This window comes from Rhinoraja longicauda, chromosome 8 (genome assembly GCF_053455715.1).
Source record: "Rhinoraja longicauda isolate Sanriku21f chromosome 8, sRhiLon1.1, whole genome shotgun sequence".
NCBI classification, from domain to species: domain Eukaryota; kingdom Metazoa; phylum Chordata; class Chondrichthyes; order Rajiformes; family Arhynchobatidae; genus Rhinoraja; species Rhinoraja longicauda.
The window spans coordinates 28,540,697-28,568,291 of record NC_135960.1 but is presented as its reverse complement, the minus strand read 5'-3'; the positions used below and the strand labels follow the sequence as shown (position 1 = coordinate 28,568,291).

Here is a 27,595-nt window from a genome sequence, read left to right as displayed (position 1 = left end):
AAACCCTGGATGAACAAGGAGGTACAGAACCTGCTGAGGGCACGCAACAATGCCTTTAAATCTGGTGACACTTCAGCATACAGTGTTGCCAGATCACACCTAAGCAAAGGTATTAAAAGGGCCAAAGACACCCATAGGCAACGGGTGGAAGACCACTTCAACACCACGGACACCAGAAGCATGTGGCAGGGTGTCAGGGACATCACTGGCTACAAGAGCAGCCCTGCCTGCCCCCACAGCGATATGGCATTGACCAACGAGCTTAACACCTTCTTTGCCCGCTTTGAAACTGGCAAAACCACCTTGAGTGAAAGAACCCCAGCCGAGGCGGTGGGACAGGTCTTGCAACTGAGCACACAGGAGGTACAACGCGCTCTGCAAAGGGTCAACCCACGCAAGGCTGCAGGACCGGATGGTGTTCAAGGAAGGGTACTGAAGGACTGTGCTGAACAGCTGGCTGAGGTATTCACCAGGATCTTTAACCTGTCATTATCTCTGGCTACGGTCCCCAAGTGCCTGAAGTCGGCTATCATAGTTCCGGTGCCGAAAAAAGCAAAGATCTCCAACCTGAACGACTACCGCCCGGTTGCCCTAACGCCGATTGTCATGAAGTGATTTGAGAGGCTAGTCCTCTCACACATCAAATCCAGCATCCCTGACTCACTGGACCCACATCAATTTGCATACAGGGCAAATAGATCTACAGAGGACGCCATCTCTCTGGCTCTTCACACTGTCCTGACTCACCTAGAGAGACAGGGCACGTACGTGAGGATGCTATTCATAGACTATAGCTCCGCCTTCAACACGGTCATCCCCACCAAGCTCATCACCAAACTCCACCAGCTAGGCCTTAGCTCGTCATTATGTGACTGGATCCTGGACTTCCTGCTGGAACGACCGCAGGCAGTGAGAATGGGCCCGCACCTGTCCTCCACTATCACCCTGAGTACCGGCACACCACAGGGCTGTGTTCTGAGCCCCATGCTCTACTCCCTCTTCACACACGACTGTGTTCCTGCATTCGACACCAACACCATTGTCAAGTTTGCAGATGACACAACGGTGATCGGTCTGATCACCAACGGGGATGAAACAAACTATAGAGCGGAGGTGCAGAACCTGGCGGACTGGTGCTCGGATAACAACCTGTCCCTAAATACCACCAAGACCAAGGAGCTGATCATCAACTTCCGTAGGTCACATAACGGGGAATATGCCCCGATCTCTATCAATGGGGTCAGTGTGGAGAGAGTGTCCAGCTTCAAGTTTCTGGGCACTCACATTTCGGAGGACCTAACATGGTCCAATAACACTGCTGCGCTGGTCAAGAAGGCACAACAAAGACTGTTCTACTTAAGAACACTGAAAAAGTCTGGTCTACCCCAACAGCTGCTGACGACCTTCTACCGCTGCACCATAGAGAGCATCCTAACGCATGGAATCCCTGTGTGGTACCTCAGCTGCACGGAGGCAGAAAGGAAAGCTCTACAGCGGGTAGTCCATAGAGCTCAGAGGGCCATCGGAACACAGCTACCAGACTTGGAGGGCATCTACAACACACGATGCCTCAGAAAAGCCACCAGCATCCACAAAGACTCTTCACACCCCTGCAACAGTCTGTTCGAACTCCTTCCATCGGGCAGACGATACAAGGCCTTCTATGCCCGCACCTCCAGACTCAGGAACAGCTTCATCCCCAGGGCCATAGCTGCTATGAACCGGTCCTGCTGAGCCGGATGGCCACAACGCATAGATCAACTTGCACTTTACCCTGTCCAAAACTGTTATAACTGTTCGTTTCGTTGGGTTGCTGCTGTCTAAATTACCTAAATTAGTGCATCGTATGGGAGGCGCATTCCCAATCTCGTTGTACCCCTGGGTACAATGACAATAAAGATATATTGTATTGTATTGTATTGTATTGTATTACTGCAGATGTTTCAACCAAAACTGTCATAAATGTGAAAGGCCAGATATTAGTGTATCCATCGTCTTGACTCAGGTTCTTAAGATACACCTGTGGTGGAATGGCCCGTCAAACAAAACCATATCTGCCCTCTAGTTCCGTCAGTAAATTTGAAGCACAGAGGGCCAGCTGGTCCTCCTGGCTTTCTGCTCCATTCCAAGTGGCTGTTATTTTCGGTAGACATGTTTCACTCTCCAACACCCTTTACATTATTGAAACCAAGACCATTGCATTGCATGTGATCAATTACCTTTTAATATTTTGCAATATATTTTCTGCTTTCTATATTTCTTTTCCTTGGGCCTTTTTTTCTTCATTTGGGTAACAGAGTACTAGCATCTGTACATATCTTATAGAAACATATAAAATTCTAAAAGAACTGGACAAGCTAGATGCAGGAAAAATGTTCCCAATGTTGGGTGAGTCCAGAACAAGGGGCCACAGTCTTAGAATAAAGGGGAGGCCATTTAAAACTGAGGTGAGAAGGAACTTTTTCACCCAGAGAGTTGTGAATTTGTGGAATTCTCTGCCACAGAGGGCAGTGGAGGCTAAGTCACTGGGTGGATTTAAGAGAAAGTTAGATAGCTCTAGGGGTTAGTGGAATCAGGGGATATGGGGAGATGGCAGGCACGGGTTATTGATTGTGGACGATCAGCCATGATCACAATGAATGGCGGTGCTGGCTCAAAGGGCCGAATGGCCTCCTGCACCTATTTTCTATAACACCAGAGTTAGGTTGTCAGGTCGGTGACTTCAGATGCAAAGTGAATTTCACTGTTGTAAAATAGTTTACCATTTTGCACAGTCTTCTTGACAGACTGTAGAAATGTCCAGAGAATACTTCTGAATTTAACAGGTCTCATGTCAAACTGAATGTACCTGAAACAGAAAATAAAGGGAGTGGTTTAATACATTGGCACATTGTACCAGCACAAAATGGTGTTGCTGGTTATAAAATCAGGAAGCACTCAGCAGGTCAGGCAGGATCTTTGGAAAGAGAAAGTATGGAAGTTGGGAGGTCATGTTGCAGTTGTATAAGACGTTGGTGAGGTCAGGGGCAGAGCAGTGCCATACCAGGCTGAGATGCATCCCATCAGAATATTGAAGTTTGAGAGAATTCATGTGGACATACCAAATCTATTCAGTCGTCTAAGAAAGAAACTACACTGAACTTTCTTGATCATTGTATTAGGGTAAGGTTACCAGGTTAGATTGCTGGTGATGTGGATGTCAAAGAACTTCAAGCTATCTAGCATCTCTATGATAGCTCAGTTGTAGAGGTCAGGGTGGTTTTCAACCCCCGCCCCCAAAATCCTTCCTGAGGCTACCAACCACTTCGTCTTTGCTGACGATAAGGGTTCAGGTGTTGTTCTGACACCATGACACAAGGTTCCCAATCTCATTCCTGTACTCCATCTCTTCATTTTTGTTGATTTGGCAGACAACATTGGTATTGTCAGCAAGTTGGCACCATGCTTAGTCACTTAGTCGTGGATTTAGAGGGAATTGCGCAAGGGACTGAGCACACTAGCCTGAGGGGCACCAACGTTGAGGGTCAGGGTGAAGAAAATGTTAGGACCATTTTCATGCCACCTCGAGGTCTACTAGTCAGGAAATCTAAAAGCCAATTGCAGATGGAGGCTCCAAGGCCAAAGTACAGGAGTTTAGAAATTAGCTTATTCAGTATTATCATGTTGAATACTGAGCTGTATCAATGAATAACATTCTGACACAGGTGTACTTATTGTTAAGGTGATCCAGAGTTGAATATCGTGCATTGAAGATGGCCTCCTCCATGGACTATTTACTTGGCGCAAAATGCAAAGGCTCTAGATTGTCCTGAAGACAGGTGCAGGTGTGGGCCATTACCAATCCTGCAAAGTACGTCTTTATAAGCCAGCAGGGTATGAGCCTTGAAACTTTATTTGCCTGTTCAAAAAGCCATTGATCTCATCCCATAGAATTGTCATCAATGCCCCTGATGGTGTTTGTGCATCAAAGACTATGCTGCAGATACCTATAACACCAAAAATTGAGTACAGTTTCAGATATTTGTTGGTGAAGGATGGTGTTGAGGTTAGAAAATGTAGATTGTTATGAGGAAGGATAATACACTCTGATGCAGGGTGTCGACTTGAAAAATCGACCATCTATTTGACTCATCAGATGTTGTTCGACCTGCAGCATTCCTGCAGCAGTTTCTTTTTTACAACAATACACACTAGCTGGTCATACTTCAGCATGAAGATTTTTTTTCGATTTCTCTAGCTTTCTCTGAGTCAAGTTTGATTTTTGAGCTGACCGCAGAACTTAATCCTTGTCAGGATGATCATGGGGTGCATGCCCAATTGACACAAAAGATTTTTGGGGAATCATCGAATGATGCTGTTCAATCTCTTTTCCTAGTTTGAGTTCAAAACCCAGCCATGTATTGTCTTTCTGCTGACTGGATGGCATGCAACAAAAGCTTTTCACTGTACCTCGGTACACGTGACAATAACCGAAACAAACAAAAATAACCGTAGCATTTTAGCCCAAGCCTGATAAACAAGCACTGTTCGTCAGTTACAGCCTGTTGGTCCAAACACCTGCCATTCAAGACCTTGGGTAAATATATTCCAGCATTAACATTTCAGTCCACCATCTTCATGCAGTGAGCTGGAATTTTATTTCTACACTGGAATGATTTGACACACTAAAGATCTGCAGATCTATGGGGAAGTTGGCAGAGCTGTGCCAAGAACTAATGATTGTGGTAAATGAGCTTTTAGATTTGCTCCACATCTTGCTTGCGATTTGTTAAGATTCTCATAATGATGTGACTGTGGGAATTACTAAGAAAATTTGTCGAACTAAATCACAAAGATTAAACGTGAACATTTTTTTAGGGTTGGAACTACAGTGTTTCTTGTCAATATGTATTTCTCATGGATCTGTAAAATTAATAATATTGCCTCATTTTTATTGAAAGCTGTGAAAGATGTGGAAGTTTGCTTATTATGTCACTGATTCTCTAATGCCACATAAAAGTGATCAGCTTTCAATTAAAGCTTCAAAATGCACCAATTATATAGTATGTTGTTTTTACCTCAGGAGGAATGGGATTAATTTGCGACTGTCATTAATAGTGTATTGACTTGAAATGTAATAATGAGATTGATCCTGGATGTAGCTTGCAATCAACTAAATGATGAAATAATGCTTCTTACAATGAAAAGGCATTATTAATTCCCTGCATGCTGAAAGATGCTGAATAAAAAGCATTTGTGGAGGAACCCATGCCATTTGCGGACTTGTTATTAGGATTGCTATTGATTGACAAAACTAAAATAACTTGGCATTGTGTTCAGTGCAAACATAGTTTAGTTTAGTTTATTGTCACGTTTAGCAAGGTACAGTAAAAAGCTTTTTTGTTGCGTGCTATCCAGTCAGGGGAAAGACTATACATGATTACAATCAAGCCATCCACAATGTACAGATACAGGATAACAGAAATAATGTTTAGTACAAGATAAAGTACAGTAAATTCTAATTAAAGATAGTCCGAGGGTCTCCAAGGATGTAGATGGTAGCTCGGGACTGCTCTCTGATTGCTGGTCCAGGACAGGTTGCTGTAGATATTTACTTCTAGAAACTTGAAGCTTCAACCATCTCTAATTCGGCGTCATCAGTGTATATCGGGGTATGTGTACTACTTCGCTTCCTGAAGTCAATCGCTATCTCCTATGTCTTGCTGACATTGGGAGAAAGATTGTTGTCTTGACACCTGGTATCAAAGTTCTCTATTTCCATCCTGTACTCTGTCTCATCATTCTAAGATATCTGGCCAACCATGGTGGTGATGTCACGAATTTGTTGATGAATTGAATTTGTACTTGGCTGTGTATTCGTGGGTGTATAAAGAGTAAAGAATGGGGCTGAGAACACATCCTTGTGGAGCACTAATGTTGAGGATTATTGCAGAGGTTGATTTGACACCTATCCTCACTGATTGTGGTCTGTTGGTCAAGAAGTTGAGGATCCAGTTGCTGAGATGAGTGCTGACTCCAAGTTCCACGAGTTTGGACATGAGCTTGGATGGGAAAATGGTACTGAAAGCAGACCAGTAGTCTATGAATAGGTGTCTGATGTAGGTGTCTCTCTTATCCAGGTGTTCCAGGAATGAGTGAAAGGCCAGAGGGATGGCATCAGCCATGGACCTATTGTGGCTGTAGGTGAACTGCAGTGGGTCTAGGTTGCTTGGTAGACTGGATTTAATGTGTTCCATAACCAGCCTCTTAAAGCAATTTATAATGGTGAATGTCAAGGCCACTGGACGGTAGTTAAGGCATGAGATCTTGCTTTTCTTTGGCACCAGGATGATAGTGGTCTTCTTGAACCTGGTGAGTACCTCAGAACGGAGTAGGAAGAGATTAAAGATGTCCGTGAATACTCCTGCAAATCGGTCTGCGCAGTTCATAAGGACATGGTCAGTGACTCCGTCCGGGCCAGTTGCTTTCCATGGGTTCACCCCCAGGAAGGCCGATCTAACTTCTGCAACAGTGACCCTGGGAAAAGGCACGTGTGTATGATGGGACGGATGTCATCACCCCGTTGGCCTTCTGCTTAAAGTGACCATAGAATGTATTAAGTTCAGCAGGTAGGACCGCTCTCTCACCAGTGATGTTGCCTGACTTTGCCTTGCAACCAGTTATAGTATTTAGGCCTTGCCACATTCTGCGGGTGTCCGAATGATTGTACAGGTACTCGAGTTTGTCCCTGTATCGTCTCTTGGCACTCTTGATGGCTTTGCTAAGATCATACTAAGCTTTCTTGTACTACTCGAGATCATTTGACTTGTATGCAGCGGACCTGCCCTTCACCTGGGAATGTACTTCATGGTGTGGGCTGAAGCACCCATTCCTGTGATGTTCAGGGCTATGTTTTAGGTTTCTGGAAAATCTGTGGAGAAGGCCTCAGTTTTGATGTCATTGCACCTGGTAAACTGCAGTTTCATCTTGTGTGTATCGGGAGATTAAAAGAGGTTTGTTATTTCCCGCCTAATAATACGATGGAAAAAGCATTTCCAATTAGAGAACGTGAACAAAATCGATGGTGAGCGGTGTGTGAGAGAAGAGGCCAGAGGTAGCTTATCCAAACAAAATATTTTGAGAACCATTAATTAATTTACTCTAAAATTACAGAAGCTGCAGCAATTCCCTGGAAAAGATTTGCAAACATTGCAGTATCTTTTCATTGTATTCTTACAACTATTACTATTTTGAAGGAACACTGCCAACATTAATTGAATAGCTTAAGAAACAAATTGGCATGGTTTAAATCCAGTTAAGCAGAAATGTCATTTTGAAGTACAATACTTTTCTTTATGGAATGTTAATGATAAATTTTCACTTGAACTCTGACAATTTAAATATGCAGTAAAATGAAACTACTTAAGTGAAGTGAACCCAGGCTTTTGACAGAAGGTTAATCTATTAATTTGGTACATTTAGCACATTTTCCCACCCAATACCTCCTGCTGGAAGCATTCAAAGCTGCTTTCAAGCTGAAAGTTAATTACTTATGTAACTGTAAAGTCCTATTCCTCATAATCCCCTCCACTGAAATACAATAACAATAAGCTGAACAACGGTGTTCTATTGTGGCGTTGGAATTGCATGCTACAGGCAGGTACGTGAATAGATTTCTAGATGTTTTGACAAGTGGGAGAATCTTGGATGAGGGGTTATAGTGTCAGGGTAAGGGGCCAGTCATTCAAAGTGAGGTGGGTGGAAGTTATTTTCTCATAGAGGATAGTGAATCTCTGCAATTCTCTACCACAGAGAATTGTGGAGGTTAGCTCATTATTAGTATTTGAATGGAGATCTGTGGCTGCAGTAATTCCCCGATCTCCTCAAGGTCTTATCACTCCAGCCATTCCAGAGAGGCAAATGGGTCTTGAACAATGACTCAACTCAACCAGTGCAAACTGAACTTTCAGATTTACCACCATAAATGTGTTGGCCTTCTTTCAGCTTATACTGCTGGAAGTGCGAGGTGGTTTCTAGTGTCTGCTGTGCATAACCTTTAAAACCTGTTATTCTTGAAATCAGATTTTTGTCTAAAAAAATTCTTAGGGCGGCACAGTGGTAGAGTTGCTGCCTGACAGCACGAGAAACCTGGGTTCGATCCTGATTACGGTGGTGTCTGTAGGGAGGTTCTACGTACTCTCTGTGGGTTTCCTCAGGGTTTGTAGGTTAATTGACTTCTGTAAATTGTCCCTTGTGTGTTGGATAGAACTAGTATACAGATCAGTCTGAAGAAGGGTCTCGACCCGAAACGTCACCCATTCCTTCTCTCCTGAGATGCTGCCTGACCTGCTGAGTTGCTCCAGCATTTTGTGAAATAAATACCTTCGATTTGTACCAGCATCTGCAGTTATTTTCTCACACTATTATACACTGGTCGGCGTAGACTAGTTGGGCCGAAGGGCATGTTTCCGTGGTGAACACTCTAAACTAAAGTAAAAAGGTGTTTTTACTGTTCCAAAATGCCTTTGGTTAGAAATATTTAGGCATAGCTGAAAAATGTAAATAAGTGAAAACCATTGTTAATATTTTTTGCATGTCTTCTAACATCAGTATATATATTTGGAATTTATAAGCTGGAAAGAGTGCAAAGATGATTTGGAAGAATGTTGTCGGGACGTGAGCGCCTGAGTTTAGGAAGAGGTTAAGCAGGCTGGGACATCATTTCTTGGAACGTAGGAGATTGAGAAGTGATCTGATAGAGGTGTATTAAATCATGAGGGCCGTGGATAGGGTGCAAGCACAGTCTATTTTCTCTTAGGATAGGAAAATCAAGCAATAGAAGGTGTAGGAATATAGTGAGGGGGGAAATATCTAATAGGAACCTGAGGGGCAACCTTTTCACATAAAGGGTCGCATGAAAATGAAACAAGCTGACAGAAATGGCTCGTACAGATGTGGCTTGTATAGAAATGGCTTGAGGCAGATTCAATAATAACATTTAAAATGCATGTGGACAGGTTCTTTGAAAGGAAACATTTAGAGGAACTGGCTTAGATCGAGCATCTTGGTAGGCATTGTTGAGTTGGCCCAAAGGGCCTGTTTCTTTGCTGCAGCACTCTGAGACTCTGTTAATTACTCTCAGTAATAAATGCAAGAATTTCAAGTACTAAGCAGTCGTCTATATATATTACTAAAACTTTCATCTTGTTTGTTCCCCATCTTGTATGTTTGTCCCGTATTTTTTGTGTGGTTTTCATCCAGAAATAAACGGCACACGATAGCGCGACAATTTTAGGCCCACCTTACTCACCATTATCCTGGGGAGTGTTTAACCAATTCATTCAAATTGGTCTTATATTTTTGAAGTTATTGACATTTTAAAGTTAAAAAATAAAGTTTAAAAATTCACTTTCCCACTTACCTTGCCCGTGTTCAGCGTTCACGTCTCAATGGAACCCGCCCGAGTGATGGGAATGGCGGACAATGAGGGCGGGGGAGGAGAGGGTGCTGGACCAATGCAGGAGAGGTTTGGGCCCAGGTTTGGACTTATCATATCATATATATCATATCATATCATATACAGCCGGAAACAGGCCTTTTCGGCCCTCCAAGTCCGTGCCGCCCAGTGATCCCCGTACATTAACACTATCCTACACCCACTAGGGACAATTTTTTTACATTTACCCAGCCAATTAACCTACATACCTGTACGTCTTTGGAGTGTGGGAGGAAACCGAAGATCTCGGAGAAAACCCACGCAGGTCACGGGGAGAACGTACAAACTCCTTACTGTGCAGCACCCGTAGTCTGGATCGAACCTGAGTCTCCGGCGCTGCATTCGCTGTAAAGCAGCAACTCTACCGCCGTGCTACCGTGCCGACTTAGTGCATAATATTTTCATAATTTAATTTTAAGCCCAAATGTATGATGCTCCGGCAATTATTATTTTGGTCTTTGAGTCGAATGTCTTAAAATGCATTAAGCAGTGATCTGAACATGAAATCACAATTGGGCATTTAACAAATACAAAGTATTAACAGGCCTCAAAGAATCTGAGAGGTGTAATTGAAAATATATAATGTTTTTTAAAAATTGGCACAGAGATCAATGCCAGTTCAAAGGACTGAGTTTCAAGAATTAAAACAATAAATGAGATGTGAAGAAGCAAGATATATCTTTTTTTTAAATCTCCATGTAACAGAAACTAGTGATTAACGAGTGATTTGCAAACTAGTCCACTATTCAGAAGATTATATCATTATGTGATTCTTATCAGGTATGTTTGATCCAAACTTGTATCAGTTGACTGCTCCCACACTCCCAATCAGTCATGCTAGAGTGCGCAAAGTGGTTTTTGGCTGAATACTTCCTTTTTTCAGACTTTTAAGGCAAGCTCTCCTGAGAGTTTTGCTGTCAAAGAAATAACTGACGGGTTATGGGAGGAGGAAAGAACAGCGAAAGCTCTGTTTATTTTTGTTTTTTCTGGAACAATTGAAAAGGCAGGCATCACATGCTTCTTGTAATGATGGTATCAGCATAAGATTGACTTTTGTTGCAGCTCAACCCATTTCTAGTGTTATCAAGAGAGAGTTAGATGTGGCTCTTAGGGCTAATGGAATCAAGGGGTATTGGGAGAAAGCAGGAACGGGGTACTGATTCTTGCTGATCAGCCATGATCATATTGAATGGTGGTGCTGGCTCGAAGGGCTGAAAGGCCTACTCCAACTATTTTCTATGTTTCTATCTTGTTTCAGAATTGGTAAGGAAACATAATGACTAATTAAATTTGTTGCCGTGGATCTTGTCAATCTCAGGCAGAGTGTAATGTAGTTTGTCATCATTGGCAGGGTTGGTGGTTGAAAGTCCTATTGAAGACTTCTTAAAATCTCAGTTAACAGCTTCCAAAAGAATCTGATGTGCTGTCATGCTAACCAACAACAATGTATTTTATGTTATTAAAGTGCAAAAGGAACTTGTAGGTGACTTGTTTCTTGATTTAAGGAAAAATGATCCTGCTCTAAGATTGAACAAGGGCCAAAACTCTGCAAAACTGAGACAAAAGTTGAGAGAGAACATCAATGTGGATGAAGGGGTGCCGCGGAGAAGGAAGGGTCTGCATGCATTTGAGGCAGGAATGTGCTGAGGGTGGGTGGAAAGAGGTCAATGTATGCTGTCGAAGAAGAGAGTTAAGGACTGGGAGGACTGAAGAGAGGAGGCAAAGCGAATAGGTTTGGGGGGAAGAAAAGAGGAGGCATTGAACAAGGACATGTGCTAACAGGTGCCCGTGTTTTCCTGTGTGTTAATGCACATGCAGCAAGGCTGATGTGCAGTCATCTTATATCCCCCCTTGCCACAGGGCCAAGGACTCGCTTGATCTAGTCTGTTGGTACCTGATGTATAAAAGCAATACCTCATTAAATGAAACTACATACGGTCACATTCTACTCCTCAATGAACAGTTCAGGATCTGAAAAATTGGATCCTCATGGAGAGACCCAGCAGACTTAGATCAGAATGTCAGCCAACCGTCAAGGCCTAGGAACTTGTTGTTTTAACATCAATCTTGCCGTAGGACACGACTGGCAGGTGATGGCCATCAGTCTGAAGACCATCAGTCTGAAGAAGGGTCTCGACCCGAAACGTCACCCATTCCTTCCCTCCCGAGATGCTGCCTAACCCGCTGAGTTACTCCAGCATTTTGTGTCTACCCCAATTTACACATTGCATCTAGTTATATCACTGTCCTAGTGAGAGACCAAATGGAAGTCCGCACAACCTGTATCAATGACAGTCAGACTGACCGGTCTCATCGACTTATTATTTTGGCCCCAAAGCAAAAGTGGCAACAGAATTGTTTGGGAACGATCAGGTAATCCAGGAACTAACTTATCACAAGGAGACGTACTGCATGAAAACAGCCCCGTTGAGCCACTGAGTCCATGCCAACTATCAACCGCCCAGTTAAATAATCCTGCAGTATTCCCATTTTCTTTATTCTCCTCACATTCTCATCAACTATCTACTTACTCACTTGCACACTAGCAGTAATTTCAGCGCCCAATTAACCTACCAGCCCGTACGTCTTTGGGATATGGGAGGAAACATAAGCTCCCAGAGGGAACCCAAGCAGTCACAGGGAAAACATGGAGATAGTACCCGAGGTCAGGATTGAACCCGAGTCTCTGAAGCTGTGAAGCAGCGGCCCTACCACCCCGCCAGTGTGCCACCCACAGGTGCAATGCATTCTTGGATTGGAAATACTCCCACACGGTGAGGGAGGAAAAACAATAGAGCCACTTAAAGGTCTAAAGATGAATGGAAAGAACACAGAAGATCCAACAATTTGCAGATAACCATGATGTGTTGATTTTTCAGCAGTTCCAAGGCTTTCAGCCATTTCACCACCCTCGGACAATATTGGTGCACTATGAGAGATCATGGAAATTGTGGACCTTTCTCAATGAAACCAGTATCGATGGATAGATTCACCATTACCTTCAGTGTTCTGATCAGGCATCAGCCTTCTATGGTTGAAAGTCAAGGCCTGAAACCTAGGACAGGGCTCATGATCCACTGGGCATCTGAGATCTCTACCCTCTGCATATATAAGGGCGGCACGGTAGCGCAGCGGTAGAGTTGCTGCTTTACAGCGAATGCAGCGCCGGACACTCAGGTTCGATCCTGACTACGGGTGCTGCACTGTAAGGAGTTTGTACGTTCTCCCCGTGACCTGCGTGGGTTTTCTCCGAGATCTTCGGTTTCCTCCCACACTCCAAAGACGTACTGGTATGTAGGTTAATTGGCTGGGTAAATGTAAAAATTGTCCCTAGTGGGTGTAGGATAGTGTTAATGTACGGGGATTGCTGGGCGGCACGGACTTGGAGGGCCGAAAAGGCCTGTTTCCGGCTGTATATATATGATATGATATGATATGATAATCATGGTCCGTGTGCAGCAGATATCTAGAATCGTTGGAGACTGCGCTTTTGCGGTTGCAGCTCCTAGACTGTGGAACAGCATCCCTCTCCCCATCAGAACTGCCCCCTCCATCGACTCCTTTAAGTCCAGGCTCAAAACCTATTTCTACTCCCTAGCGTTTGAGGCTCATTGAGGAGGCGCTGTGAACTGTTTGCGTGCTACTGTATGTTTCATTTTTTTCCTTAGTACCTAATCAGATGTACAGCACTTTGGTCAACGTGGGTTGTTTTTAAATGTGCTATACAAATAAAATTGACTTGACTTGACCAATAATCTCTTCAAGAAAATCTTCCAAAATCATTTGCAGAATGAATATCATAGTTTTCTTCCACACCGTCACCCCCAACTATCAGATCCTAGTGTTATACAAAATCATGAGAGGAATAGATCGGGTAAACACACAGTCTTTTGCCCAGAGTTGGGGAATCAAGAACCAGAGGACATAGGTTTAAGATGAGGGGGGGGAAAGATTTAATAAGAACCTGAGAGATTTAATTTTTTTACACAAAGATGGTAGGCGTATGGAACGAGCTGCCGGAGGAGGTAGTTGAGGCAGATAATATCACAACGTTTAAGAAGCAATTAGACAGGTATACGGATAGGATAGGTTTAGAGCGATATGGGCCAAATGCAGCCAGGTGAGACTATTGTAGATGGGACATGTTGCTCGGTGTGGGCAAGTGGGGTAGAAGTGCCTGATTTCACGCTGAATGACTATGATTCCATGGTGCACAATGAACTCTAGGGTTGGGTTTGCCTGCCTGACACGAGAATTCCAAAACACAACCCAGTAACAGCATTAGATTGTGTAAGAAGGAACTGCAGATACTGGTTTTGGGTCGAGACCCTTCTTCGGACTGGTTAGGGATAAGGGAAACGAGAGATATAGATGGTGATATGGAGAGATAAAGAACAATGAATGAAAGATATGCAAAAACGTAACTATGATAAAGGGAATAGGCCATTCTCAGCTGTTTGTCGGGTGAAAATGAGAAGCTAGTGTGACTTGGGTGCGGGAGGGATAGAGAGAGAGAGGGAATGCCGGGGCTACCTGAAATGAGAGAAATCAATTTCATACCACTGGCCTGTAAGCTGCCCAAGCAAAATATGAGATGCTGTTCCTCCAATTTGCGTTTAGCCTCACTATGACAATGGAGGAGACAGAGGACAGAATGGTCTATGTACGAATGGGAACGAGAATTAAAGTGTCAGCAACCGGGAGATCAGGTTGGTTCACGTGGGCTGAGCGAAGTTGTTCTGCGAAACGATCGCCCAGTCTGAATTTGGTGTCGCCGATGTATAAGAGTCCACATCTTGAACAATGGATACAGTAGATGAGGTTGAAGGAAATGCAAGTGAACCTTACCTGTCGGGGTCCCTGGACAGAATCGATGGAGGAGGTATAGCGACAGATGTTGCATCTTCTGCGGTTGCTGGGGAAGGTACCTGGGGAGGGGGTGGTTTTGGTGGGAAGGGATGAGTCAACCAGGGAGTTGCAGAGAGAACATTCTCTGTGGAAGGCGGAAAGGGGTGGATATGGCAAAATGTGGCTAGTGGAGGGATCCCATTGGTGGTGGTGGAAATTTCAGAGGATTATATGTTGTATGCGACGGCTGATGGGGTGGAAGGTAAGGACTAGGGGGACTCTGTCTCTGTTGCGAGTAGGGGGAGCAAGGGCAGAGCTGTGAGGTACCGAGGAGACACGAGTGAGGGCCTCATCCACGATGGGAGGAGAGGGGAACCCCCGTTCCCTAAAGAATGAGGACATCTCGGATGTTCTAGTATGGAACACCTCATCCTGGGCGCAGATGCGGCGTAGACGGAGGAATTGGGAGTTGGGGATAGAGTCTTTACAGGAAGCTGGGTGGGAAGATGTGTAGTCGAGATAGTTGTGGGAGTCAGTGGGTTTGTAATAGACATCAGTCAATAGTCTATTTCTTGTGTTCGAGACTGAGTTCAAGAAAGGGGAGGGAGGTGTCGGAGATGGTCCAAGTAAATTTGAGTGCAGGATGAAAATTGGTGGTGAAGTTGATGAAGTCCATGAGTTCTGCGTGGGTGCAGGAGGTAGCACCGATGCAGTCATCAATGTAATGGAAATAGAGTTCAGGGATAGGGCCAGTGTGCATCTGGAACAGGGATTGTTCAACGTACCCTACAAAGAGGCAGGCATAGCTGGGGCTCATGCGGGTGCCCATAGCTACGCCTTGGACTTGGAGGAAGTGAGAGAAGTCAAAGGAGTTGTTTAGGGTGAGGACCAGCTCCTCCGCTAGGCGTAGTAGAGGGAAATTGGATGGTTCTGCAGTCGAGGAAGAAATGGAGGGCTTTAAGGCCTTCCTGGTGCGGGATGGAGGTGTAGAGTAACTGAACGATTGTCAGGTGGACTGAGGCAATAATCCAATTACATTCTCAAATCCTCTTTGAAAAGAATGTGATGTGCCTGCTGACTCCTGGAAGATTCAAGAGATAGTCAAGAGTGTTTTATTGCTATATGTCCCGGGTAGAACAATGAAATTCTTGCAGCAGCACAACAGAATATATAAACATAGTACACTGTAAACAAGAAAATAAACGAGAGAGGAAAGAAATTCTAGCCTCTGACTATTGAAATGGACATGAAGCATTTGGGACCGTTTTCGGAGGCTACGCGGAGAAGGCTGATGAAAAAAACAGGTTAAGGGCTGGTGGGCTGCAGGGGCAGTGGTGGGGCAGCAATGTGCTGTCAGATGTTTATAGGCACAGAAGAACATCTGTGGTAATATGGATCAGAATTTATATTTTGGCAATGTTTATTTGCTCCACGTCGTCTACTTGTAATAAGCTTAACAACTGGTTCTGCCCCAGCCCAGAAAACCGATGCGGCATTATTGTCAGCTGTGAACTGCCTCTGAATTTTATTTTTCCCAAAAGATGGTATATTCTTAATTAGCCTGAGTGGATAATTTTCTCTGAAAACAAAGATATGACACCAACCTTTAGTAATTTAGTCCACTATCCTATGCTTGTCATTCGGTGCTTTGATGTTAATTAAGTGCTGTTGAACAATTATGTTGGCAATCAGAAATATCTCTGGAGGACCATACTTAAGAAGGAAATCAGGAAGATAAAAAAAGGAAAAAGACAGCTCTGGCAGATAAGATTACGAGGCATCCAAAGACTTTTTATGTTTATTAAGGGAAAGAGCTTAACTGGAGAGAGCATAGGGGCCCTCAGAAACTAAAATGGTCCTCTATGTGAGGAGTTGCAGGAGATGAACAAGGTCTTCAATGAGTATTTCTCCTCTGTTTTTACGATGGAGAAATACATGAAGAATAGGGAACTTGGGACATAATCGAGACGTATTGAGGACAGTCCTTCTTCTGATTGAGGAAGTGCTAGACTTTCTAAGGCACGTGAAGGTAGATGAATCTCTTGGGCCTGATCAGATATATCTGAGGACACTTTGGAAGCTAGAGAAGAACTTACGAGCCCTGACTGCGATACATGAATCATTGTTAGACATGGGTGAGCTGGAGGTTAGCTAACGTTGTGATTCTGTTGAAGCAGGGCTGCACATTGTATTGTATGTGGGAGATCGTGTCTCACAAATTTGATCGTGTCTCACGATATATTAGAAGAAGTAACCAAGAAGGTTGGCCTTAGATATTATTTATATGGACTTCAGCAAGGCCTGTGGTAAGGTTCCGCATGGTAGACTGCTCCAGAAGATTAGATTACATGGTACCCAGGGGCAACTAGCTATCGGTACAGAGTTGTCTTCATGAAATAAAGCAGGGCATGGGGGTGGAAGGTTGTTTTTCGGGCTGGGGGCCTGAGACTAGTGATGTGACTCACCAGTGATGGGCTCAACACTTTAGATCGGTGCTGGGCCCATTGCTGTTTGTAGTTTATATCAACAATTTAGATGAGAATGTGATAGGCATGATTAGTAAGTTGGTAGATGACAAGATGAGTGGTATTGGATAGTAAAGATGGTTATCGAAAATTACACCAGAATCTTGATCAGCTGGGCAAGTGGGCTGAAGAATGGCTAATGGAGTTTAATGCAGATAAGTGACGTATTGCAATTTGGAAAGTCAAAGGAGGACGACATCTGCATAGTCACTGATTGGGCCCTGGAGTGTTACAGAGCAGAAGGCTCTAGGCGTACAAGTACAGCAAACCCTCATTATAACAGACCACGAGGGTTGGGAATGGTGTCTATTGTCAATTGTCTGCTATAACCAAGTGAGGGGGGTAATCATTGGGACATCCTTGTAAAGCAACTTGGGAAAGTGTCCTCTCTTTTTTATGGAGGATTCTGCTTGAATGCCAGTTTTCCAACAGCCACGATAAATTGGAAAACTACCTGATTTAGCAGCTGTGACTTCTCTGTTCAAACCTCTGTTAACTATAAGTAGCTATAATCTAATAGTGGGTGGTAATCTGCTGTGATTACCATCTTAAAATCCTGTTTTTCCATCCATATTTCTGGTTGCTAAAAGCACAGACAAGTATAGACAAAGCTCTGCAATCCCCCAGGATTTCTCCAGATCTCTTAATGTGGAACTCCCAGAGAAGCAATATGAAAGGTCACTGGTCCTTGAACTTTCAAGATTCTACTTGAGTTACATTAGACCAGAATCCTGCAGAAATATTACTGCCAGTTACTTTAAAATCAATTCTACTATCAGATGTTTTAGAATGAATTGCATATTTTATACCACATTGTTTCTTCCATTTAAAAATGAGCAAAACAAGGCAGCTATTTACCTAAAACGTGAGATAAATGTTCTGAAGGCTGGTGGTGGCAAACAATATGGTACAAAAAAGAGCCCTGCAAATGAAATAAAAAAGTTCCATGATTTCAGCCTCCAGTCAGCAGTTAAATCATTGCAATAATGCAATTTGTTCACAGATTTGTGTTGGAGGAATTCAATATGCATTACCAATTGTAAAGACTATTGTTAGGAAATGTATTTGATAATCAGAATCAGAATTAGAATTCAGAATCAGAATCAGAATTACCTTTATTTGTCATCCAAAAAACAGGTCTTTGGACGAGATTTAGTCACCCACAGTCCAACAATAGAGCAATAAAATAAGCAAATTACACAACCCCAACCAACACAAAACACAAAACAAAAAGAAACATCCATCACAGCATCCATCACAGTGAGTCTCCTCCAGTCCCCTCCTCACTGTGATGGAAGGCCAGAATGTCATTTCTCTTCCCCTGCCGTGTTCTCCCGCGGTCAGGGTGTTGAACTTGCCACGTTCCAGGCCACGCCGGACGGTGAAAGGTCCGCAGCGGGCCGACCCAAGCCCCGCGATCTGATGCGGGCGAACGTGACATGGAAACAGGACATCACAAGACATGGAAACAGTGCATCCTTTCCCCCAGGAGAAAATTTCTGCTCTTCGAGTGGCTGGATGAATATATCAGATGTCAGGTTTAGCCTGGTGGTCCAGAACAGTGTAAATGAACTGAGCAACATTGTCCTGGGTCAGAAATTAATAATAGTCACCTGGTAAGCAATCAGGTCTGATAGTCGCAGGAACAGCCTTTAGCATGGTACAGCAAATAAAAAATTAAAGGGGTGCAGATAGGAATGTAGATTGATAGCAGGGAAGATAAATAAAATTGGTTTGGCACATTGATCTCTGAGGTCATTTGTATGTTAACCATTTTTCACTTGAATTTATGACTTTTTCTGAGGTGTACCATTGGAATAGTAGAAAGCTTATAATGAAAATGCCCTAGGGTGTTCCTTTTTTTAAAAAAAATTCTAACCATTATTTTCTTGCGAGCAGAGTATTCTGATATAACTTTACTATTACAAGTGCTGATATTTTGCAATTTTATTATCATTAATTTTACCCTTTGAAGTCCATTACTTTGTCCAAGACCTATCTGAAAACTCCGTCCAGGAATATTTTGGTTGATTGCTTTCTTTGATGCAGCTGTTCCCTTACATTGTCTTTGAAGCTGGCAAAAAAAGAAACACTTTGGTGTTAACTGTGTTTCAGGGCCCTTGGAAAATAAACGGGTATAGATGTTTCGTTGAGCAATTAGGCTGTAACTTAAAACAAATGTCAGAAATCTGAAACAAATATAGAAAGTGCTGGAATATTCAGCATGTCAGGCAACATTCTGTTGGACCAGCAAACAGAGCTAACATTTCAAATCAAAGACCCTTCATTATAATTGGGAAAGAGGAAAAAAGGTAGTGTTAACTGCAACCCCCCTTCACCCCCCCCCCCCCTCCCCCCGCCCCCCATCCACTCTACAATTTAATATACCTTTTTTTCTCTGACTTCCCAGTTCTGATGAAGGGTCTATGACCTGAAATGTGAACTCTGTTTCTCTCCCCACTAATGCACCCCTCCCTCCACCTCCACCCACCCCACTAAGTGGATTCTTGCTTGGAATGTGATAAAGATTGTATAGCGTGGACTATGGGGCACGTGGAAGCTCGATTCCATTCACAGATTTTGAAATATTGAAGCAGTCAGTGCTTGTGATATTTATGATCCGTCCCCCAAGTTTTACATAATAATCATCAACAGAAGGAGTCAGAAACCAACTGCCTGACATGTCATTGTGATGCCATCCATAAATTCAGAATTATCAAATACTATAGACAATAGACAATAGACAATAGGTGCAGGAGTAGGCCATTCAGCCCTTCGAGCCAGCACCGCCATTCAATGCGATCATGGCTGATCACTATCAATCAGTACCCCGTTCCTGCCTTCTCCCCATACCCCCTCACTCCGCTATCCTTAAGAGCTCTATCCAGCTCTCTCTTGAAAGCATCCAACGAACTGGCCTCCACTGCCTTCTGAGGCAGAGAATTCCACACCTTCACCACCCTCTGACTGAAAAAGTTCTTCCTCATCTCCGTTCTAAATGGCCTACCCCTTATTCTCAAACTGTGGCCCCTTGTTCTGGACTCCCCCAACATTGGGAACATGTTATCTGCCTCTAATGTGTCCAATCCCCTAATTATCTTATATGTTTCAATAAGATCCCCCCTCATCCTTCTAAATTCCAGTGTATACAAGCCCAATCGCTCCAGCCTTTCAACATACGACAGTCCCGCCATTCCGGGAATTAATCTAGTGAACCTACGCTGCACGCCCTCCATAGCAAGAATATCCTTCCTCAAATTTGGAGACCAAAACTGCACACAGTACTCCAGGTGCGGTCTCACCAGGGCCCGGTACAACTGTAGAAGGACCTCTTTGCTCCTATACTCAACTCCTCTTGTTACGAAGGCCAACATTCCATTGGCTTTCTTCACTGCCTGCTGAACCTGCATGCTTCCTTTCATTGACTGATGCACTAGGACACCCAGATCTCGTTGAACTCCCCCTCCTCCTAACTTGACACCATTCAGATAATAATCTGCCTTTCTATTCTTACTTCCAAAGTGAATAACCTCACACTTATCTACATTAAACTGCATCTGCCATGTATCCGCCCACTCACACAACCTGTCCAGGTCACCCTGCAGCCTTATTGCATCTTCCTCACAATTCACACTACCCCCCAACTTAGTATCATCTGCAAATTTGCTAATGGTACTTTTAATCCCTTCGTCTAAGTCATTAATGTATATCGTAAATAGCTGGGGTCCCAGCACCGAACCTTGCGGTACCCCACTGGTCACTGCCTGCCATTCCGAAAGGGACCCATTTATCCCCACTCTTTGCTTTCTGTCTGTTAACCAATTTTCTATCCATGTCAGTACCCTACCCCCAATACCATGTGCCCTAATTTTGCCCACTAATCTCCTATGTGGGACCTTGTCGAAGGCTTTCTGAAAGTCGAGGTACACCACATCCACTGACTCTCCCTTGTCAATTTTCCTAGTTACATCCTCAAAAAATTCCAGTAGATTTGTCAAGCATGATTTCCCCTTCGTAAATCCATGCTGACTCGGAACGATCCCGTTACTGCTATCCAAATGCTCAGCAATTTCGTCTTTTATAATTGACTCCAGCATTTTCCCCACCACTGATGTCAGACTAACTGGTCTATAATTACCCGTTTTCTCTCTCCCTCCTTTCTTAAAAAGTGGGATAACATTTGCTATTCTCCAATCCACAGGAACTGATCCTGAATCTATAGAACATTGAAAAATGATCTCCAATGCTTCCACTATTTCTAGAGCCACCTCCTTAAGTACTCTGGGATGCAGACCATCAGGCCCTGGGGATTTATCAGCCTTCAGTCCCATCAGTCTACCCAAAACCATTTCCTGCCTAACGTGGATTTCCTTCAGTTCCTCCATCACCCTAGGTTCTCCAGCCCCTAGAACATTTGGGAGATTGTGTGTATCTTCCTCAGTGAAGACAGATCCAAAGTAACGGTTTAACTCGTCTGCCATTTCTTTGTTCCCCATAATAAATTCCCCTGCTTCTGTCTTCAAGGGACCCACATTTGCCTTGACTATTTTTTTCCTCTTCACGTACCTAAAAAAACTTTTGCTATCCTCCTTTATATTATTGGCTAGTTTACCCTCGTACCTCATCTTTTCTCCTCGTATTGCCTTTTTAGTTAACTTTTGTTGCTCTTTAAAAGAGTCCCAATCCTCTGTCTTCCCACTCTTCTTTGCTATGTTATACTTCCTCTCCTTAATTTTTATGCTGTCCCTGACTTCCCTTGTCAGCCACAGGTGTCTCTTACTCCCCTTAGAGTCTTTCCACCTCTTTGGAATAAATTGATCCTGCAACCTCTGCATTATTCCCAGGAATACCTGCCATTGCTGTTCTACCGTCTTCCCTGCTAGGGCCTCCTTCCAATCAATTTTGGCCAGCTCCCGCCTCATGCCTCTGTAATCCCCTTTGCTATACTGTAATACCGACACTTCCGATTTTCCCTTCTGCCTTTCCAACAGTTGGATTGGTCGCAAGTTCAGGGCTGTGCAGCTGAGGCTATAGATTGGCGACATTTAATGGGACTAGGATGAACAGGGAGATTCACTCAGGTAAAGTTCAGATCCAAGAAGCCCAGATATACTGTATGATCTCCACAAGGCGACCTGGGATACCAAGAGAGGATTCTTAAACAAGCTAGAGATTCAATTTAATTAAGCGGATGCCAGACAACTGAATGGCATCGTGGGCTGCAAGAAGTCAGAGACGATCTCTGGCAAAGACACGGGATAGTCGGATCTTGTTTCACGAGGATAAACTCTCAGAAAACAGCCAGTGCAGATGATGTTGCTGGACGGTTTCTGAAATCATGAATCGATCAACCAGCCACAATCCTCGCCAATATCTTCAACCTCTCATTTCAACAGTTCATTGTCATCACGTGCTTCAAAGAAACCTCCATTGTTCTAGTCCCCATGAAAAATAAAGTGACCTGTCAATAAATATAGTGCAAGATCTCTAACATCAACCACAACAAAGTGACTAATGAAATGCCTCAGGGATCGGTGCTAAGCCCATTACTGTGTGTTCTCCATATCAATGATTTGGATGAGAATGTACAAGGCATGTTTAGTAAGTTTGCAGATGATATTTAAACAGGTGGTATTGTAGTCAGTGAAGATTGTTATCAAGAAATGTGGTGAAATCTTGATCTGCCAGGTGAGTGGGCTGAGGAATGGGTAATGGAGTTTAATTCAGAAAAGTTTGAGGTATTGCATCTTGGAAAATCAAACCAGGGCAAGACCTACACAGTGAACGGTAAGACCCTGGGGAGTGTCGTAGCGTAGATGATTCCAGTAGTACAAGTATGTCGTTTCCTGAGCGTGGCTTCACAGGTTGATAGAGTAATGAGGAAGGATTTTGTCATCTTCAGGCATGGAATTGAGTTTGCAAGTTGAGACATGTTGCAGTTGGCAAAATATTGGTGAGACCACACTTGGAGCATGATGTTCCATTTTGAACATTTTGCTATAGGAAAGATGCCATAAAGCAGGATATACGAGGGTGTTGACAGGATTCGAGTTACAGGGAGAGGTAGGGCAGGCTAACACTTTAATTCTTGGAGTACAGTTCATCAAATTAAAGCGACATTTCTAAAATACTATCCTGACCTATTTCCTGAATATTTTAACTCATTCAAGAATGTGCCTTGCATTTATCTGCTTCAAGCCCTGGTCTTCTATTAACCATGTTTTTACCCATGTCAATGAAATTGCATTCGAGGATGCTACATTCAGTTGCCTCAAGTTGCTACAATGAATTCCAGCCTTGCTTCACTGTGCAAACACTGCAGTTCTGTGTATCTCTCCAATCATCTTTTCTGCCTTCAGACAGTAAACCTTAACCATGTGTAGGAAGGAACTGTAGATGCTGGTTTATACCGAAGATAGACACAAAATGCTGGAGTAACTCAGCAGGTCAGACAAAGGATCAGCTGGAGAAAAAGGATAGGTAACGTTTTGGGTCAAAACCCTTCTTCTGATTTAAAATATAAGTAGGGAAACTGGATGTAGGAAAAGGCCAGAACAAATCAGGGCTGCCAATAGATGACCAAGGAAGCCACATTGAGCCCATTGTTGGCTGGGGCAAAAATTGGGCCAGCAAACCAAAAATTGTTGGCACCAGCAAACCTTAACCATGTTTGCCTAACTTACCACTCTCTTCTTATCCCTTTCATCTTGCCTTTTCTGTCTAATCTTCAGCAGCATTTTAATTATGATGCTTGAGAATAGTGGTGTTCGCACCACCTTTGAACAGTTTCTCTAATTAAAAGCTCTATTAATAAGCATTTTTTCTAAGGAATTTTGACCTAATTGTCCTGCTTTGACGTATGTGCATTTGAGATATTTAATAACTTGCTCCATATCTGGTTACATGCAGGATCCAATGTATGGGAAAGGAAAACTTGGAGAAATTCAAACCCTTATACTGGGAATGATAGACACATTCAATTACGAGCTGGTGAGTATAGGCATTGCAATTTATACAAATTCTCTCTTCTACAAATGCCTATTGTTGCCAATTGGATATGCTTTGTAAAATTGTTTTTAAATGTGTAAAGTTGATGGAATTAATTTGAAACCATATTAGTTCAAATAGATTTTGAATAGGTAGTGCTAATAAGGATAGACATAAAGTGCTAACTCAGTAATTCAGCGGGTCAGGCAGCATCTCTAGAGTTAAAGGATCTTGAGGGCTTTTTCACTATCTTGTATCCTCAGTCCTCGTTAGATATCACTTATCTAATACCTTTCTTGTTCATTACAGCAATTAATGCTCACAAAATGTTTCAGAGCAAAACAAACATTTTGCAAAAAAGTTATTTTTATTAAAATCTTGGGAGGATCCGATGACATGTTTGCCTGAAGACTGCACCTTTGGAAAAATCTCATTTTTTAATATATATAATTATTTGTCTATAATTTATTGCTGGAGAGATGCCCATTATGAATACGAGATTTGCCTTATCCACAATATTAAATAAGATGTATTGGTGTCAGACGCAAGTCAGGTACTGAAAGCTTGCCACCACAGAAATCAGAAGAGTTAAATAAATATGGTTAGATATATTACTACCACTATTCTCAAGCATCGTAATGAAAATTGGATAACTGCCCATCATTCATGGTCAAAGATATGATACTGCATGTGATAGATTGATTTCAACACAATTGTTATGTGAGTGCTCCATACTGCAGTTTGAAATGTCACACTCCTTTTAAAGTGAGGAGTTACTGAGACTTTTGATCAGTTTGTATAGGGTCTTTTTAAATAAACTCTGGACTGCTTATAGGTTTAGCTTGCTGCAGACTAATGTCCTGCCTCTATGATACTTGATTACCCAAATTAATTTGACTGTCACAATGATATCAGTGGTTGCTGAAGTCCACAATACGTGTACAATTAAATTCTACAATTAAAATAGTTAGATTTTGTTAATATATTAAATACCACTGAGTATGATTAGAGTTTGTAGGTAAGTTAGCTGTTGCCAACAGTCAATCTCATTATTTCTGGACAAATATCATCATGGTATTTTTAGCAGCTTTAAACAGCAAACTGGGGACTAATTATCTTTCTATATCTCAATATGCCATTAGTGTTAGAAGAAGTTAGTTACCCTAATATCCCTGACATCTACTTGCCTTGAGTGATAGAATTTTCAATGCACCCAAGCTATTCCCAAACTAAATGCAAAAACAAAATTTAATGCAAGTGTAATTAGAAAATCAAGGTTGGGTATTAGGATGGTCATTATGAGATGTTGAATCCTTGTGTGAAAATGCAACATTTGAGATTCATGTTTATTTTGGAGTTGGCTTTGTTTTAAGAGTCAAGAGCATTTAACTGATATATGTGCCAACAATGAAATTCTTACAGCAGCATAACAGTCTTGTAACCACAAATGCACATAAACAAAAATTAAATTAATTAATACCCATAATACTAGTGCAATAAAAACCCAAAGTCCTGAGTGCAACCAAAGACAGTTTGCAGTTTCAAGTCGAGGTTATTGCAATGTGGTGTTTAAGAGCTTGATGGTCATTGGGGGAAAAAAAGGCTATTCTTGAACCTGGAGGTCACAGTTTTCTGATTCCTGCACATTCTTTCCGATGGTAGGAGTGAAATGAGAATGTGGCCAGGGTGGTGTGGGTCATTGATGATTCTGGTTGAATTTTTGAGGTGGCACCTCCTATATATCCCTTTGATATTTGGTATGTGGTATTTGGTATTCAGAAGTTTTTAGAGGGTTCTTTTACAAACATATATGCAAGTCAATGGATGGTCAGTGAGCTGTCAGTTTCTAAATAGCCATCTTTTATATTAATTCCTTCTATGGTCCTTAATATTGAGTTGTGGATATGCAGACCTATCACTCATATGGCCCTCTTAATTCTCTGACATGCAATTGTTAGGCATTTCTGAAATGGCTCTAGTTGTGATAAGACACACATCAGCTCAGACTTTGCTATTTTGCCTGAGGATTTAACATCTCATAATTACCATCCTAATGGCTAATCTCAATGTTCTAATTGCACATGCATTGGATTTTGCTTTTATGTGGGTTTTTTTATTCAAATCTAAAAGGGGACTTCATTGTGTGGATGCCAAAGCCATTTGTTAGTTATGCTCGAAGAGCCAGATCAGCAAGTAAATCTAGAGAGTTGTTTTGTAACACAGGGTCCTTATGTTATGCTTTAATATTCTTACACTGTGATAATTGGCCATTATCTCATCCTGTATCTGGTAGCATCTTGGGCAAATTTTAAGAAAAGCTTTTCAGGCTTTGGAGAATACTTCGACATTATAATAGTGTTCCAAACTGTCTGTCTTGATCAATTTCCATGGAGTGATTTAATATTGAGCTTGCTTTTTTCTTCATTTTAATTTGCCATTGGCAGTCAATTGGCCATTCTAAACCAGCTGACAATCTTGCATTCCAATGGGTAGAAGTAATTGGAGGCACATGAGAATGAATGAACTGGCTGGAATTTGTGCAAAAAAAAGGAGAGTTGCTGGAGGAACTCAGTGGGTGAGCCGACATTTGTGGAGGGAAATGGACAAATGCATTTCAGGTCAGGACCCATCTTTGGACTAATTCAGAAGGAGAGAGAAAACAGGCAACTTACAGGCTAGTCAGCCTGACATCTGTAGAGGCCAAAATGCAAGAGACTACCTTAGAAAAAATGTAACAGGATACATGAAAAATGTTACAAGGTTAGATAGCATTAATTTGGATTTTTGAAACGAGTCTAATTTTCGACAAAAAAGAGACAAAGTGCTGGAGTAACTCAGCGGGTCAGGCAGCGTTACTGGTGATCATGGATAGGTGATGTTTTGGGTTGGGACCCTTCTTCAGACTGGTTGTAGGGGGAGGAAAGCAGGACGAGAGAAGGTTTAAGACAAATCTTGGCAGGTAATATGTGGAAGTGTGTAGGAAGGAACTGCAGATGCTGGTTTAAACCGAAGATAGACACAAAATGCTGGAGTAACTCAGCAGGACAGGGAGCATCTCTGGGGAGAAGGAATTGGTGATATTTTGGGTGAAGATGGTTGGACAAAGGCCAGAGATGAAAAGACAAAAGGTGTGTGTCAAAAGGTCTGAAGAGTTGCACATTCTGAAGCTAGAGAAAGGAATGTAGGTGGAAGGAGAGGGGGAGGAGAGAAATAGGTGCAGGTCCAGATGGGATTAAAGCATTTGGAACAATCGCTTCGGGAAAGAGTTCAAATAAATGGGTCATTTTTGGATGTGATCAGTCTGAAGAAGGGTTCTGACCCAAACATTGGCTGTCCATTTCCTTCCATAGATGCTGCCTAACCTGCTGAGTTCCTCCAGCAGTCTGTTTTTCACGCAAGATTCCAGCATGTGCAGTCTCTTGTGTTTTCATGAGCAGGAGGAAGCCACTGAGCCCAATGAGCCTGTTCGGAAATTTATTAAGGTCATAATGGTCTAATTGTAATCTCGATCCATAATTCTGTCTGTTGTGAAAATCTATCAAACTCGTGCATATCAAGGATCCTCTGCCTCTACCTTAATATATGCAGTTCTGTATCCACCATGCTTTGTAGAGTTTCAGTCCTACAATCCTCTATGAGAAAAAAAATCTCCCCATCTCTATCTTAACTGAGCAACCACATAATATTAAATTATAATTGTTACTTTTTGATTTTTCTGCAAGATGAAGCAACTCCTCCACATCTGCTGTCAAAACTTCTC

General features: G+C 42.6%; 1 protein-coding gene across 3 annotated transcripts in view; it reads left to right on the top strand.

Annotated features, from left to right (window-relative positions):
• vps8 (VPS8 subunit of CORVET complex) overlaps positions 1 to 27,595 on the top strand; it is a 432,205-nt gene that overhangs the window by 248,422 nt on the left and 156,188 nt on the right. For all 3 annotated transcript variants that reach the window (XM_078403484.1, XM_078403485.1, XM_078403483.1), the window contains one exon: positions 23,758 to 23,838. In XM_078403484.1, coding sequence (XP_078259610.1) covers positions 23,758 to 23,838 — 81 coding nt within the window. The remainder of the gene's footprint in view (positions 1 to 23,757; positions 23,839 to 27,595) is intronic.